At 36.8% G+C, this 17,502-nt stretch overlaps 1 protein-coding gene across 1 annotated transcript in view; it reads right to left on the bottom strand.

Annotated features, from left to right (window-relative positions):
• Window positions 1-17,502, bottom strand: part of LOC135219155 (uncharacterized) — a 282,095-nt gene that overhangs the window by 67,646 nt on the left and 196,947 nt on the right. Inside the window, exon 4 of the mRNA XM_064255677.1 lies at window positions 6,623-6,815. Within this exon, the coding sequence (XP_064111747.1) occupies window positions 6,623-6,815 (193 nt within the window). The remainder of the gene's footprint in view (window positions 1-6,622; window positions 6,816-17,502) is intronic.

Here is a 17,502-nt window from a genome sequence, read left to right as displayed (position 1 = left end):
ATATCATCATTTCCCTTTTCATACTACGTAAATACGCCATATATATTATATATATATCTATATATATATATATATAATAATCGACACTACTATACACACATACATACAGACTATATAAAATAAAACACACACACACACACACACACCCACACACACACATATATATATTATATATATATTATATATATAATATAACCTAATAACCGCATATGTACATTGAAGTTAATGTTGGATTACACCAGGGGTCAGCATTAAGCCCAATTTTGTTTGTGCTGGTCAGGGATGTGTTGAGTGAAGAGATCTGGAATGAAGAGCTGTGGGAGTTGTTGTACGCCAATGATCTGGTGATTACTGCTGAAAATGAGGAGGACCTGCAGGAGTCTTTAGAGAGAGGTGGCTTATAGGTGAATGTGAATTAAACAAGAGGTTTTGCCGAGACAGAATAGTAATATAAGAAAGAAAAGGCTCAATTATAAAACAGGCAGATAAGTTCAAATACTTAGGATCTACTTTAAGCCAAGAGGGAGGAAGTGAGGCTGAAGTTGACAGTAGGATAAAAGCTGCATGTGGGAAGTGGAGAGAGGTAGCTGGAGTAGTATGTGATAAGAAAATGTCAATCAAGCTAAAAGTCAAGATATATAACACAGTGATAAGAGCAGTGTTAATGTATGGAGCAGAAACATGGTCTCTAAGAAGAAAAGAGGAAGTAAAGCTTGAGAGAATAAAGATGAGAACGCTGAGGTGGATTATAAGAATATCACTGCTTGAGAGATCGGAAAATGATAAAATAAGATGGGCAGGCTTAGTAAAGATTACAGATGTGATAAGAGAGTCACGATTGAGATGGTATGGACATGTGTTGAGGATGGACGACGAGGAGAGAGTGAAGAGGGCTTGGGAGCAACGTGTTAAGAGGAAGAAGATCGAGAGGGAGACAGAGAATTAGATGGTGAGATAAAGTGAAGGAAGATATGGAGAGAAAAGGTTTGGTGGAGGATGTTGCCTTTGATAGAAGGCAGTGGAGGAGAAGACGCATCAGGCAACCGACCCCTTAATGTAGGGATAACAGTGGGAAAGAAGAAGAAGAACCGCATATATACTTCATACAGAAAAGAAGAAACAATAATAAAACAACCACCACCTCATTTTCTCCAAACAATCACTTCTCTTCATAATGGTGACCCCTTTCCCTTTATCTCTTCGAGCAAAAATGAAGAGAAGTGATCATTTGCAGAAAATGATGCATAACCTCAATGACCCCAACACATTTTGAAAAAAGTCACAACTACCACCTCTACTTATATCGTGGTACCATAATCCCAAAGAGCAAAGGAAACGTTAGAACTTCCAGAGTACCGTTAGGTCCATCAATCGTTAGTTTCTTCTCTAATATATAAGGGCAATTCAAAAGCACCTAGTCTTGCCTAGCAAGAAGAATTACATTTCCATACGAACACATAAAAACCTCTTGTATGACTAAACTAAAGGACACAATAACCATTTATCTTTACTACACTGAAAAAGAGGCCTATGAAGTTAAAAAGGTGCAAGGAACATCATTCATGAAAAAAAAAATTAAATGACTGAATATCTGCCACAGAAGGGTATGACTCCCACAAATTCATGAAGAATTAGTCAATACTCTAGTGAGTGGCCCCGTTCCTATGAACATTATCTAGACTTTGGTTGCCTAATTCAGCTACGACAAGGCTGCACTTGAAATCAACCACGGGCATAAAAGTGGATACCAATCAGGTTTATGTTTGTTCTTTTTTTATGACAAACGTAAAATGTCAACAGAGCCGCGACCCAGTTCATTATTTACTGGTATGGTATCCTCTATTTGGACTGCCATCTCTGGAGTGAGCGTTCTGTCTGGTGCTAACAGATGAGGTGCTGACCAGACTAGCAACTTCTATGACATTTCTGAATAGTTTCCAAGCTGATCCGGATCATTTCTACTTGAGATATGTACGACATGGATGAGACGGGATTTTATCGTTTTTACGCTGGATCGAATATTCAAAGCTTACGCTGGAAACACCATAGTTCTTAATCTCTCGATGATTTTTGTGAGCAAGATGATGGCCTACATATCTCGAGGTTCTGAGGGTACTGCCAATTAAGACTAATTGGAAAAGGGTAAAACCACTTATAGGAAGGATTATTTATGAGAATTGCAACATGTTCCCAGTAAACGAAAAACACTTCTTTATTACCACAGCACCTAAACCAACCCTTGATTCTTTAATCACCCCTGACTATTGCGGGGAAGTTGGTATGCCTGTTCTTTGGAAGCGATAATTAACCCACCCAGGTATCCATTTGTAAAGCAAAGTTTAGGTATTTGACGAATAAGACTTTGTTTATGGAAGTCAGCTGAGGAGAGCCATGTGATTACAGCTGATATGCTACTGCAAGAGTGAGGGTAATGATGCTCAACTGGTAATCCTTGAGTAGAGCATTGACAGCCATATCTTCATAGGTATATCTGCCACAGAAAATAAAATAGGCAAGGGAAAACATACGCCATGAAGCCAAGAAGAAGCCCGACCTCGGCTGAATATACTTTTAAGCGAGGCTTTTAAGCCACTGTGAGAGTCTTGTAAGTGAAAGCAGCGAAGTATCGTCAGAAACTTGACAAATTCAGCCTCAATCGCCGATGGAAAAACAAGCCCGATGCTCAATCCTTACAAATGCAATCATCTGATGAGATCCACTGCAAAAAGTGGAGGTGGAAGAACGCTGATTGCCGTGAGGTAATTGGGTTAGACCTCGACGGCAACTCCGCTCATATTTTTCCCAAACCTCGAAGAAATCCGCTCGCCTCATTCCTGATGTTGGTGGGCGGCCAATCAAGCCTTTCTAGTCTAGAAGGGCACTATTAACCTCTGCGCATCCCACGATTCAAGATTGCATAAACTTCCGTGATTGCCGATGCAGCATAGGAGAACGTTAGGGAAAACGATGAAGGAAGATGTCGGAGAAATGGAACTCCAAGAAAATGGACGAATTTTAATATATGCCGACTCGATAACGCCACTAGGCCGTCCTGATTTCGTTCCCGTCCGACTGGACGGTGTTTCGATCCCATGAGGGGACGAAATTATTATCAACTAAAAATTTCCCTTCGGTACATATATCAAAATATATCAGTTTCGAGGTAGAGCGAATTAGATATTAAAGGACATTTGTAGCTCGAATGATCTATATGAATCACGGTGATGTGATAATTATTCATATATAAGTTTATATATAAATGCACCAAGGCATTTATTGTACGTTAAGCAAATTGAAAAATAATTGTTCTCAAATTCTGAGCCTCTTTCTGTTTTATATTTAGCCAAACTATATAACAATAAATAAATTCAAGAAATAGTTACAGACTAGTTAAAAGAGACGTCGTTCATCAATCCCTTTCATGCCCAGTAGTAACGAACTCTTAACTATCTTTGAAGTCAAAGACAATGAACATTTCTGTAAAACGCCAAGGCCAAATTCGTTTATTGGGACACCTAAAAGAACTGTAACGTAATTTGAGAGACATTTAATTTATCTGACTGTTCCTTTCGGTACACCTGTCCTCTTTCTATTTCTGTTACTAAACTTTAAAGTTTATTCTCTACCTCTCAATTAAAAGTTTATTCTCTACATCTCAATGAAAAGTTTATTCTCTACCTCTCAATTAAAAGTTTATTCTCTATCTCTCAATTAAAAGTTTATTCTCTTCAATTAAAAATTTATTCTCTATCTCTCAATTAAAAGTTTATTCTCTACATCTCAATGAAAAGTTTATTCTCTACCTCTCAATTAAAATTTTATTCTCTTCTCAATTAAAATATTCTCTTCATAAAAATTTATCCCTCTAATTCCAAAATTAAAAGTATTCTACATCAATGAAAAGTTTATTCTCTACCTCTCAATTAAAATTTTATTCTCTATCCCTTAATTAAAAGTCTATTCTCTATCTCTCAATTAATGCTATGCTTTCGAACCGCTACCTACCACTTTTAAGTTTTATTTACGATTTTCAAATCTGAATTTTTCTTCTCAATTCATTTTGGATTGTGAGTACCTTTTCTTCGAATAAAATACTGATCACAAAATTATTTCGTGTTTGAAAAACTTGACAGCTGTTCTTTGTTTTCAAAATGAGCAAACTGCTTAAAACCAGTGAACGACCCGAGTGTGTCAGGTAGAATTGCTACTGTATGGCAACTGCAATTGGCTCCTACCTATAACTGGTTCACTTAAGGTAGATTCTTGGTTGAGCCCTATGCCTACGAGACGTTAGTTTGGCGGCCGCTGATTGGCTGGGAGCTGCCTACCTCCCGGTACCAGCCAATCAGCAGCCACCAAACAAACGTCTCGTAAGAATAAGGCTCATCCGAGAATCTACCTTAAGTGAATCAGTTATAGTATACAAGCTACCCTGGAATAAGTTTAGATAATTCATGAAATCGTCTTCCCTGATTTCGTAAGTCAGACCTTTTGGTTAGATAACACACTTCCCAATAAGTCTTGAATTATCAAGGACATCAAAGACTTCTATATGATGAGTTTGATCTACTCTAGTGCTTTGCTAATTTTAAATACTCACTGCATACTAGACATTCCCGTGGATCTGAGACCTTCAACCCCATATTTAACCTTCCTGGGGAGTTTAATCTTTTTAAAATCGTACAGGAGACTTCCCCTAAATATCCAAGAACATGACAAGGGGGTAATTACGAACATGACATCATATAAATATGTAAAAAGTTACTATTGTATTAAACTGCAATATGCCAGCACGTACTATATGCATACGTAGAGAATAAAAATGATAATCTAGTGGAAAAAAAACCAAACTGATGTAAGGTTAATCATATATCTAAAAATGTACATAAAAGAGCTTTCGAGAATCTGTTCGATTCTCCTACCTAACTAATCTGAGACTGATAAGGAGAACCGGGCAGGTTTTCGAAAGCTCTCGTTGTATAAGTATCTTTAAGTATACATTTGCATAACAGCAGTGTGGATTTGTTTCACCATTCTAGTGATCCTTCTGATTGTGAGATTTAAAAAATGATATTAATCATATAAAGACTGCAATTATTACTGCCATTCATAACGACAATAAATACTTGTATATAAGATAAAATGACTGTGATGATACAGTAGTAAACCGGAATTATGCGTATCTCGAGCAGTATTCCATTTCTCCGTTCCGAACAAAAGATGACTACGAAGAAGGAGAGACATTCTTCTCTAACAATGTGGTTAAGTTCCCCTTCCATGAGGGCGGTCCAAAGCTTCTTAAGAAGTCAAGATCATACTTTTTTTCATTGGCAATTTCTAGTCTCTCTCTCTCTCTCTCTCTCTTTTAGCATCATAGATATACAAAGCATACAACTTATGGAATGGAATATAACAGGAGAAAAACCTCGAAGTTGCACTAAGAAACAATTGTCAGGAGAGGGTGGAAAGTAGGATGGAAGAAAGAGAATATAAAAGGGGGGGGGGTATATAAAAGGACTCAAAGGGGTTGCAGCTAGGGGCCGAAGGGACGCAGCATAGAACGTTAAGTGATGCCTACAGTACATCGCGTGAGGCACTATCCCCGTACTCGGAATACAATTTTTAAACGAATTTATATATAGATAAATATAATAAAATAGCTGTATGGATACTGTAGATCGGTGGAAGACCCTTAAGGGAATGAAAGATAAAAAAAAAAAAAAAAAAAAAAAAAAAACTCTTCCATAAAACTGGGCATTTCAATAATTACCATTCCATTACTGAGTGATTAAGTCAACATTGTTTCCCTGACTTTATGGGCGAATAATTTCACGTTTCATTACAGGAAATTACACTGGACACATTAGGCCGCATGCAAATAGACTGTCGAGCGTAGTGGGGCTTCGTAACTCTCTCTCTCTCTCTCTCTCTCTCTCTCTCTCTCTCTCTCTCTCTCTCTCTCTCTCTCCCCGTATATATATAGTATATACATACATAAATACACATCCAAAATATACTTCAAAACTTCTACCTTCCGGTTTTCAGCAATTACATTGAAGATTTGGTTCCTAGTCCTACGGGGCACACAATATGGGTGAACAAGTAACCCTTGTGCATGTCGAAATTTGGGCAACAGGGGAGGTTGCTGACCATTTGGTATTTCTTTTGGGGGGTCAGAAATTCTAGCGCTGACCTGAACCGAAGTTGCCTGGCTTCGCTGATCCGTTGGCCAATGGTATAACAAACGTGATAGTGCTCTGGGCAGTGTGTGTGTGTGTGATTGTGAGCGTAATTGTGTGTGTAGTGCGTCTGATTGAGTGTGCTTGTGCGCGTGACTGTGCGTGTAGTGTGTATTGACTGTGTGTACTGTGTGTTTGTGTGCTTATTGTGTGTGTGTGACTGTGAGTGTTTTTATGCGAGATTGTATGTGTGGATGTGTGTGCGTGTGTATGAACACAATTAACTGCAACTTGCCAAGAATATGACGGAAAACAAATGATCATATCCTATGAAGAGGCCATTTCTGACACAAAGTGCCCCTCTGGAAACAGTTAGACCTCGTAATTAAAGAAAAAAAAATAAAAAAATAAAAAAAAAACAGATTCAGAGGAATCATTCGTACCTGTGATGGCGCCGCTTGAGGAGGAAGATGAAGAAGAGGAAGGAGATGAAGGAGAAGCAGAAGGCGATGAAGACCCTCCTGGGGTAGCAGACGAAGCTGCCTTCGGACCATCTTTGGACGCAGCGGCTGAATCCAGCTGGGCTTTCAGCTCCTTCAGGTTAAGAAGCTGACGCACTTCTTCGTCAGAACCGTACTGAAACGAACCAGAATGAAATAAATCAATAAATCAGTAATTGAATGAAATCTTCACGAAGTTAAATAACTACACAAATCAATAATAAATGGAAACTTCAGTAATTTACCAGATTACAAGGCAAACACCTTTATCAGCTATCGTTTAACAAGTTTAAATTTTGTTAAATTCCACTATTTTTCGTGTTTTGAAACCTTAATGGAATATTTTAGTACGACTCATATTGGACGCATGGATAAGTTTAACAGAGAACATTTGTTTAATGTTTCTTTTTAATTATTCAATATGCAAAAATAGTTTTATACAGAGAGAGGTAAAACAAACTTCCATTAATTTCTAACGTATCAACCACGAATACACGTGACTGAATATGAATAACTGATTGATTATTATTTGAAAAAAAAAATGGAGTCAATGCGTACTTGTAAAGGCAAATGAAAATATTTCTAAGTACTATAAAATACCATTTCAAATGGACTATACCACTGTAATAATTAGACAAAAACAATATAGAAATAAAATATTCATTTGGAAAGGAATTACGTCCCCTCTACGTAGTATATAATTACGTAATATCCTACAGGAGAATCACTTTACATTACTGCAAAGGATATACCCCTCTCGTTTAACTGAGCAAACCACAACTAAGATTTACGATGTCCAGCATTCATGACGAGTGTCTATTTGGTGTCCATTCCTTGCTGTGGCAGGTTAATTACTTTGGTAACAGCGGTACTGAATTTGCCACTTAATTACACTGCATACAACCTGCTTTGCTTGCGGTATATATTTTTGCCAATGTACTCATAAATATCAGGTTTATGCCGTAGGTTGAAATCTCCATGCAAAGTGCGTTAGCATTAAAACTTTAAAGGCCAAAAGGATTCAACTTAAAATTTAATAGAGTCTTCAACGGAGCATATCACATCAGTCCGCGAGGTTTTTGATTAGACATACACACCGACAAACCAACTGAAAAGAAGCAAATACATAACCCACACTCAATTTCGCAGACCGGGACAATAATTGTATTTATAAATATCCGACCTACCCCACTGAATAATAATTAATTCTACTGGTGAACTTACGTAACGTTTCTCCCTTTAGTTTCCGAAATAATAACTACAAAATGATTATCTTTTGATGTATGTTTATTGCAAGGCAACTGAAGCACTTGTAGATCATAATACATCACGCCAAAGTATCAGTTCTAAAACTGAAACAACCTAAAGTTACAGAAGCTAAGAAGAAAGTGACCAAATGGAAGTAATGAAAAATGTATTGTAGGGTCCCACGTGGACTCCCATTACTGTCATCTCATCTGGCACCTTACTCTCCTCACATCATCTTCTTTCATATTACTGTCATGTTAAATGTATTATTATCAACGTTCACAATACATTGTCAGCATTTCAGCCATTTATACCATAGCTTCAGTTATGCCTTGTATATCAATTTATATATATATATATAATCATTTGTCAACAAACAAAATAATTCTGTTTTCGTTTGCCTGGTATCAGGTGCTACTTTTCAGATCGCAAAACTTACTGACCTGTCTGTTTGTTGTCTGGTATGTTTGTGGACGCTGCCGCATACTCACACCTTCCCTACATTGGTGACCATAGAGATGACCAACTCAGCCAACCTCAACAATGTCAGTCTCTCCAGTGAGACCATAGCTGCCACCTCCATACATCTATCTCAAATCAAGCCCCACAACCCAGAAGCTTGGTTCGTCCGGGCAGAAACAATATTCTGATTAAAGAAAATTACCTCCTCAGCAAGCAAAGCAGATGCCTTCCTCGAATTCCTGCCATATGGCAATTTCAAGGACGTCGCAGGTTGGCTTGCAGAACTTTAAACCCCTGTCACCTATAAATTGCTTAAGGACCAGCTGAAGTCATCCGTCAGCATACCACCCGCCTTAAGAGCAAAGAAATTCCTCAACAACGTGGGGACAGCCACAGGAGATGAGCAGCCATCACACCTCTCCATACAGTTGCAGTGGCTCGTAACATTACCTGCCACAGATGGCCAAAATGAGTCATCCCTTGACCTTGTGGGAGAGGTACTCCTCACAAAACTAACCCGCCAAACAATGGTGGCCATGCCCAATACCTCCACCTTGACAACTGAAGGATTCAAACGGCAGAACTCACGCAGCCACCAACAGCAGCAGCACCACCGCAACGGGTCCAGCAGTCAACCAACACAGAATCTGATAGTGACTCAGAGGGACCAGCTGTCCCCATCCCAAAAAAGAAACTTCCCCAAGCAAGCCATCTTAGGTAAGACCAGACAGAAGAAACATGAATCACCAAAGGGAATGTGCTACTTCCACTGGAGATCTGGGAGGAAGGGTTGCAAGCATGATTAAGATTGCCTATTTTAAAAAAAAAGATGCATGAGGAATGCACCCACGACCCAACCAAGTATTTTCATCATGGACGAAAGATCAGACACAGAATTCCTTGTCGACACTGGAGCATGCAGGTCATTTGTAAACCAACACACATGAATGATTCAACCCCGCTACACCTACCAACCTTCATGTATCCACCGTCAGTGGAGCACCACTAAAGATGTATGAGAGCAGGATATGAACGTGTCATTCATACGAAAGTCTACAGTTGGACCTCCATCATGGCAGATGTCATGATAGCACTGTTAGGAGCAAACTTCCTATCAGCACAAAACCTGCTACTGGATGTAGTATCAAAACAACAGATATCGAAAACAACTTCGGCATTATCTCGTTAACAGACACGCAGACAAACTGCCACTACACTGTCACCACAACAGCAGAGACAACAAACAGCAAATAGCAACAAATAGCAGAAACACAAAGAGATGACGTGGACCTACAGTGACTGTGGCAGGACAACCCTGGTCTCACGTGGAAGCGACCTGTCAATCAACAGTGAAAAGATTACCATCGCCTTTGAATTGAGTACCAAACACTCTCATCCCTACCTGTCAGAAGGACTCGGGGAAAAAAATCTTCACATTCAGCCACAACCTGTCCCACACATCTGGCCGGTCAACCGCCCAAATCATAGTAGAACGGTACAACTGGTGGGGAATGAAAAAAAAAGATAAAAAAAAAACTGGACAAGAGAATGCATTCCATATCAGACGTCAAAAATCACAAGACCTGTAGAGAGCAGAGTAGGAGAGTTCCACACATCACACTGCCGAATCACCCACATTCACATTGACATAGTGAGACCTTTACCCACTCCGAGGGGTACAGATACCTGTTCACCATCACCAACAGAAATACCAGGTGGCCCAACCAATTACAATATGCGACAGACAATTTAAAGCTGCGTGAAAGCACTCATCGGATGGATTAGCAGGTACCCGCAGATCATCACGAGTGACAGGGAAGCCAAATTCACATCTGCCTTGTGGAATGCCCTCGGAGACAGTTTGGGAACAAAGATAGGCATCATTGAAAGGCTACACTGGTTGCTGAAAGCACCACTCACTGCAAGATGTCAAAGCAGGGGGTGGAGAAAGAAGTAACCGTGGGTATTACTAGGCATAAGAACGATACCACATGAAGCGTTCAACATACCTCCAGCAGAGGTCCTATATGGTCAAGCACTAACATTCCCAGATGTCTTTCAAGATCAAACGAGCCCAACATCTCCATACAACACCAAAGAAGCAGTAGAATGGATAATGACAGCCAAGACAATCTACCACAACACCAGGAAAAATAGGTCCCCAGCGAGCTGCAAAATGCAACATGCATTCATATGGGTAGATGCATTCAGAAACATCCTCTCTCCACCCTACTTGGGACCATTTTGTAGAAGACACAAGACCTACCAGATGACAGTAGACGGCAGGAAGATGTGGATCTCCATCAACTGCCTGAAGCTAGCAAACCTCTTGGAAACCAACTTACCCTCATAGGCCTCTACAAGGTGGGGAGTCCTGTAGGGTCACACGTGGACCCCACACACCGTCATCTCACAAGGCTTGCTAATCTCACAACATCTCAACATACAAAATGTGCGGACATAAGAAACACAGCATTTGTCATGCATCTTTTATACACAAATCTTTTTTTATATTATTGTCATGTTAAATGTATTATTATCACCAAATGTATTACAATGTCAGCAAATCAGCCATATGTAATATAGCTTTAGTCATGCCCTGTATATTAAATTAAAAGTACGTATATATTCAACTGTCAACAACACAAATGATTGTGTGGTGACCTCTGTTTACGTATACCTCGTGTCAGGTGCTACTTTTGCGCTTGCAAGAGCTATTGACCTATCTGTTTGCTGTCGAGTAAGTTTGTAGAGGCTGCCTCTTACTCACGCCTTCGCTACAATATAAATTCAAGCAATTATGAGGAAAGTGACCAAATGGGAGTAATGAAAAATATAAAAGTTTAGCAGTTGTAAAGAAAGTGACCAATGAGAAACATATGGAAGTTAAGCAATTATAAAGAGAGGGACCAAAAGGGAAGTAATGAAAAATATATTATGTTAAGCAGTTATGTGGAGTGCTCTAATGGAAGTGATTAAAAATGTAAAAAAACATAGAAGTCGAGTTATAAATAAAGTGACCAAAATGGAAGTAATTAAAAACATAAAAATATATAAAAGTTGAGCTATGAATAAAATTACCAAAATGGAAGTAATTAAAAATATAAAAATATATAGAAGTTGAGCTATGAATAAAGTGACCAAAATGGAAGTAATTAAAAATATAAAAATATATAGTTGAGCTATGAATAAAATTACCAAAATGGAAGTAATTAAAAATATAAAAGTATATAGTTGAGCTATGAATAAAGTGACCAAAATGGAAGTAATTAAAAATATGAAGTGAAAATCACCGCATCTGGGGACCATAGTAACGCGCCCAAGTCCCTACAAGTCGATTATTTCCGTTTCGTTAAAAATTACGCCTTTTTTTTCCAATCATCCACAGAATTCCTGTGCTTCGGTACGTCCGGTGAAAGAGAAAAGAAAACTGACAAGCCGAGATCATTTCACGACAAATGGAGGATTCTCTTACAGCAATCAAGAGGGTGCGTTGTTGGTGCGCTTTCGTAAGGCTTCTGTTTTCCCAAAGTTCAATAACCTCCGGTCTTCAAAAAAACGATGCCATCGCTTCCTTAGGAGTTAGGTAACAGTTTGTTAAGTCTTCCCCCCTTACACCCCCCCCCTTATTGTTTCTCTTCAGGTTCGACCTAGAATAATAGTGTCTTTAACTTCCTCTGGAAAAAAAATATTTGAAGAAGAAGAACAGGAATAACAATCTTAACAACGTTCAACAACAATAAAAATAAAATTCAGACACTGTATACTTCCGCCAAGAAAACCAATCAGAACACAGAATACCTCCTGTAAAATCTAATTATATTCTTATTAACACTTTACAAAATCGACGGAGCTGAAAATTCGCGTCGAATTAATTTTCTTTGATCAAAGAGAAATCTAATCAGAGAAGTGTTAAAAGGTTTCATCTGAACCCAGCAAAGTGATTTCAAGTTTTTTTAATATAAACTTATTGACAAAGAAGCGTCGATTTAAAATTATTTTTGAAGCTCTAATGCAAGTTGGTCTTAATTAACTATATGTATTATAGTCTTCAAATGATTTTGGAGGCTCTAATGAAAGTTGGTCTTATTAACATACTATTCGTAGTTCTTCAAATGATTTGGTGGAGGCTCTAATGAAAGTTGGTCTTAAGCAACAATTAACTTTCTTGTAAGTTCTTCAAATGATTTTTGAAGGCTAAGCTACTGAAGTTGGTCTTAATTAACAATACGATTTGAGTCTTTCAAAATGATTTTGGAATGGGCTCTAATGCAAAAGTTGGTCTTTAAGCCAAACAAATATACGATTTCGTAGTCCCCTTCAAATATTTGGGAGGCTTTTCTGGTGAAAGGTTGCTCCTAAGCAACATTGGCGAAATTCGTTAGGTCTCAAATGATTTTGGGAAGGCTCTAAATGAAAGTTGGTCTTAATTAAAATCGAATTTGTAGTCTTCAAAATGATTTTGAAGGCTCTAACTGAAAGTTGGTCTTAAAAGAAACAATACGGAATTCGTAGTCTTCAAAATGAAGTTTGGGAGGCTCCTGGGTGAAACAGTTGCTCCTAAGCAACAATGTGATTCGTAGTTCTCAAATGATTTTGGAGCTCTTAATTAAAGTTGGTCTTAAATTAACAATACGATTTTTAGTCTTCAATGAATTTTGAAGGCTGGCTAATGAAAGTTGCGTCTAATTAAACAATAAACGAATTTGTTAGTCTTCAAACAATGAAATTTGAAGGCTTCTAATGGAAAGGTTGGTTCTTAAGCAACAATACGAATCGTAGTCTTCAAATAATTTTGGGAGGCTCTGGTGAAAGTTGCTCCTAAGAAAACAATGCGCTTCGTTTAGTCCTTCAAATGTTTTGGAGGCTTCTAAGAAAGTTGGTCTTAATTAACAATACGATTTGTAGTCTTCAAATGATTTTGAAGGCTCTAATGAAAGTTGGTCTTAAAAAACAATAGGATTCGTAGTCTTCAAATGATTTTGGAGGCTCTGGTGAAAGTTGCTCCTAAGCAACAATGTGATTCGTAGTCTTCAAATGATTTTGGAGGCTCTAATGAAAGTTGGTCTTAATTAACAATACGATTTGTAGTCTTCAAATGATTTTGAAGGCTCTAATGAAAGTTGGTCTTAAGCAACAATACGATTCGTAGTCTTCAAATAATTTTGGAGGCTCAGGTGAAAGTTGCTCCTAAGCAACAATGCGATTCGTAGTCTTCAAAAGATTTTGGAGGTTCTAATGAAAGTTGGTCTTAAACAACAATGCGATTCATAGTCTTCAAATAATTTTGGAGGTTCTAATGAAAGTTGGTCTTAAACAACAATGCGATTCGTAGTCTTCAAATGATTTCGGAGGCTCTGGTGAAAGTTGCTCCTAAGCAACAATGCAATTCGTAGTCCTCAAATTATTTTGGAGGCTCTAATGAAAGTTAGTCTTAAGCAACAATACGATTCGTAGTCTTCAAATGATTTTGGAGGCTATAATGAACGTTGGTCTTAAATAACAATTCGATTTGTAGTCTTCAAATGATTTTGGAGGCTATAATGAATGTTGGTCTTAATGGACAATAAGATTCATAGTCTTCAAATGATTTTGGAGGCTATAATGAAAGTTGGTCTTAATTGACAATATGATTCATAGTCTTCATATAATTTTGGAGGCTCTAATGAAAGTTGGTCTTAATTGACAATAAGATTCATAGTCTTCAAATGATTTTGGAGGCTCTAATGAAAGTTGCTCTTAATTGACAATACGATTCGTAGTCTTGAAATAATTTTGGAGGCTATAATGAAAGATGGTCTTAATTGACAATACGATTCATAGTCTTCAAATGATTTTGGAGGTTATAATGAAAGTTGGTCTTAATTAACAATATGATATGTGGGTTTCAAATGATTTTGGAGACTAATGAAAGTTGCTCTTCATTAACAATACGATTCGTAGTCTTCAAATGATTTTGGAGGCTCTAATGAAAGTTGGTCTTAATTAACAGTACAATTCGTAGTCTTCAAAATGATTTTGGAAGGTCTAATGAAAGTTGGTCTTAATTAACAATACGATTCATAGTCTTCAAATGATTTTGGAGGCTCTAATGAAAGTTGGTCTTACTTAACAATACGATTCATAGTCTTCAAATGATTTTGGAGGCTCTAATGAAAGTTGCTCTTAATCAACAACATGATTTGTAATCTTCAAATGATTTTGAAGGCTCCAATAAAAGTTGGTCTTAATTTACAATACGATTCATAGTCTTCAAATAATTTTGGAAGGTCAAATGAAAGTTGTTCTTAAATAACAATACGATTCGTAGTCTTCAAATGATTTTGGAGGCTCTAATGAAAGTGGGTCTTAATCAACAACACGAATTAACAATATGATTCGTAGTCTTCAAATGATTTTGGAGGCTCTAATGAAAGTTGGTCTTAATTAACAATATGATTCGTAGTCTTCAAATGATTTTGGAGGCTCTAATGAAAGTTGGTCTTAATTAACAATATGATTCATAGTCTTCAAATGATTTTGGAGGCTCTAATAAAGTTGCTCTTAGTCAACAGTACAATTCATAGCCTTCAAATGATTTTGGTGGGTCTAATGAAAGTTGCTTGTAATTAACAATATGATTCATAGTCTTCAAATGATTTTAGAAGCTCTAATGAAAGTTGGTCTTAATGAACAATACGAATTAACAGTATGATTCGTAGTCTTCAAATGATTTTGGAGGCTCTAATGAAAGTTGCTCTTAATCAACAATATGATTCTTAGTCTTCAAATGATTTTAGAGGCTCTAATGAAAGTTGCTCTTAATCAACAGTACAATTTATAGCCTTCAAATGATTTTGGAGGGTCTAATGAAAGTTGCTTGTAATTAACAATATGATTCATAGTCTTCAAATGATTTTGGAGGCTCTAATGAAAGTTGGTCTTAATCAACAATACGAATTAACAATATGATTCGTAGTCTTCAAATGATTTTGGAGGCTCTAATGAAAGTTGGTTTTAATCAGCAATACGATTCGTAGTCTTCAAATGATTTTGGAGGCTCTAATGAAAGTTGGTCTTAATCAACAATACGATTTATAGTCTTCAAATGATTTTGGAGGCTCTAATGAAAGTTGCTCTTAATCAACAATAAGATTCATAGTCTTCAAATGATTTTGAAGGCTCCAATGAAAGTTGGTCTTAATTAACAGTACAATTCGTAGTCTTCAAATGATTTTGGAAGGTCTAATGAAATTTGCTCTTAATTAACAATACGATTTGTAGTCTTCAAATGATTTTGGAGGCTCTAATGAAAGTTGGTCTTCATCAATGATATGATTTGTAGTCTTCCAATGATTTTGGAGGCTCTAATGAAAGTTGCTCTTAATCAACAATACGATTCATAGTCTTCAAATGATTTTGGAGGCTCTAATGAAAGTTGGTCTTCATCAATGATATGATTCGTAGTCTTCCAATGATTTTGGAGGATCTAATGAAAGTTGCTCTTAATCAACAATACGATTCATAGTCTTCAAATGATTTTGGAGGCTCTAATGAAAGTTGGTCTTCATCAATGATATGATTCGTAGTCTTCCAATGATTTTGGAGGATCTAATGAAAGTTGCTCTTAATCAACAATACGATTCATAGTCTTCAAATGTTTTGGAGGCTCTAATGAAAGTTGCTCTTAATCAACAATACGATTCATAGTCTTCAAATGATTTTGGAAGTTCTAATGAAAGCTGCTCTTAATTAACAATACGATTCATAGTCTTCAAATAATTTTGGAAGGTCTAATGAAAGTTGGTCTTAATTAACGATACAATTCATTGTCTTCAAAAAATTTTGGAGACTCTAATGAAAGCTGCTCTTAATTAACAATACGATTCAAAGTCTTCAAATGATTTTGGAAGGTCTAATGAAAGCTGCTCTTAATCAACAATATGATTCATAGTCTTCAAATGATTTTGGAAGGTCTAATGAAAGCTGCTCTTAATCAACAATACGATTCATAGTCTTCAAATGATTTTGGAAGGTCTAATGAAAGCTGCTCTTAATCAACAATACGATTCATAGTCTTCAAATGATTTTGGAAGGTCTAATGAAAGCTGCTCTTAATTAACAATACGATTCATAGTCTTCAAATGATTTTGGAAGGTCTAATGAAAGCTGCTCTTAATTAACAATACGATTCATAGTCTTCAAATGATTTTGGAAGGTCTAATGAAAGTTGGTCTTAATTAACGATACAATTCGTTGTCTTCAAATGATTTTGGAGACTAATGAAAGCTGCTCTTAATTAACAATACGATTCATAGTCTTCAAATGATTTTGGAGGTCTAATAACGTTGGTCTTAATTAACATACAAATTTCGTTTGTCTTCCAAATGATTTTGGAGACTAATGAAAGCTGCTCTTAATTAACAATACGATTCATAGTCTTCAAATGATTTTGGAGGCTCTAATGAAAGCTGGTCTTAATCAACGAAACAATTCGTAGTCTTCAAATAATTTTGTAGGCCCTAATGAAAGTTGATCTTAATTAACAATACAATTTGTAGTCTTCATATAATTTTGGAAGCTCCAATGAAAGTTGGTCTTAATCAACAATACAATTCGTCATCTTCAAATAATTTTGGAGGCTCTAATGAAAGTTGGTCTTAATTCACAATACGATTCGGTCTTAAAATGATTTTGGAGGCTCTAATGAAAGTTGCTCTTAATCAACAATACAATTCGGTCTTCAAATGATTTTGGAGGCTCTAATGAAAGTTGGTCTTAATCAACAATACGATTTGTAGTCTTAAAATGATTTTGGAGGCTCTAATGAAAGTCGCTCTTAATCAACAATACGATTTGTAGTCTCAAAATGATTTAGAAAGCTCTAATGAAAGTTGGTCTTTATTACCAATATGATTGTAGTCTTCAAATGATTTTGGAGGCTCTAATGAAAGTTGCTCTTAATCAACAATATGATTCGTAGTCTCAAAATGATTTTGGACGCTCTAATGAAAGTTGATCTTTATTACCAATATGATTCGTAGTCTTCAAATGATTTTGGAGGCTCTAGTGAAAATTGCTTTTAATTAGCAACGTGATTTGTAGGTTTCAAATGATTTTGGAAGCTCTAATGA

The sequence above is a fragment of the Macrobrachium nipponense genome, chromosome 1, assembly GCF_015104395.2.
Source record: "Macrobrachium nipponense isolate FS-2020 chromosome 1, ASM1510439v2, whole genome shotgun sequence".
NCBI classification, from domain to species: Eukaryota; Metazoa; Arthropoda; class Malacostraca; order Decapoda; family Palaemonidae; genus Macrobrachium; species Macrobrachium nipponense.
Note: the sequence above shows the minus strand (reverse complement) of the source record. Positions and strands in the feature narration are given on the sequence as shown.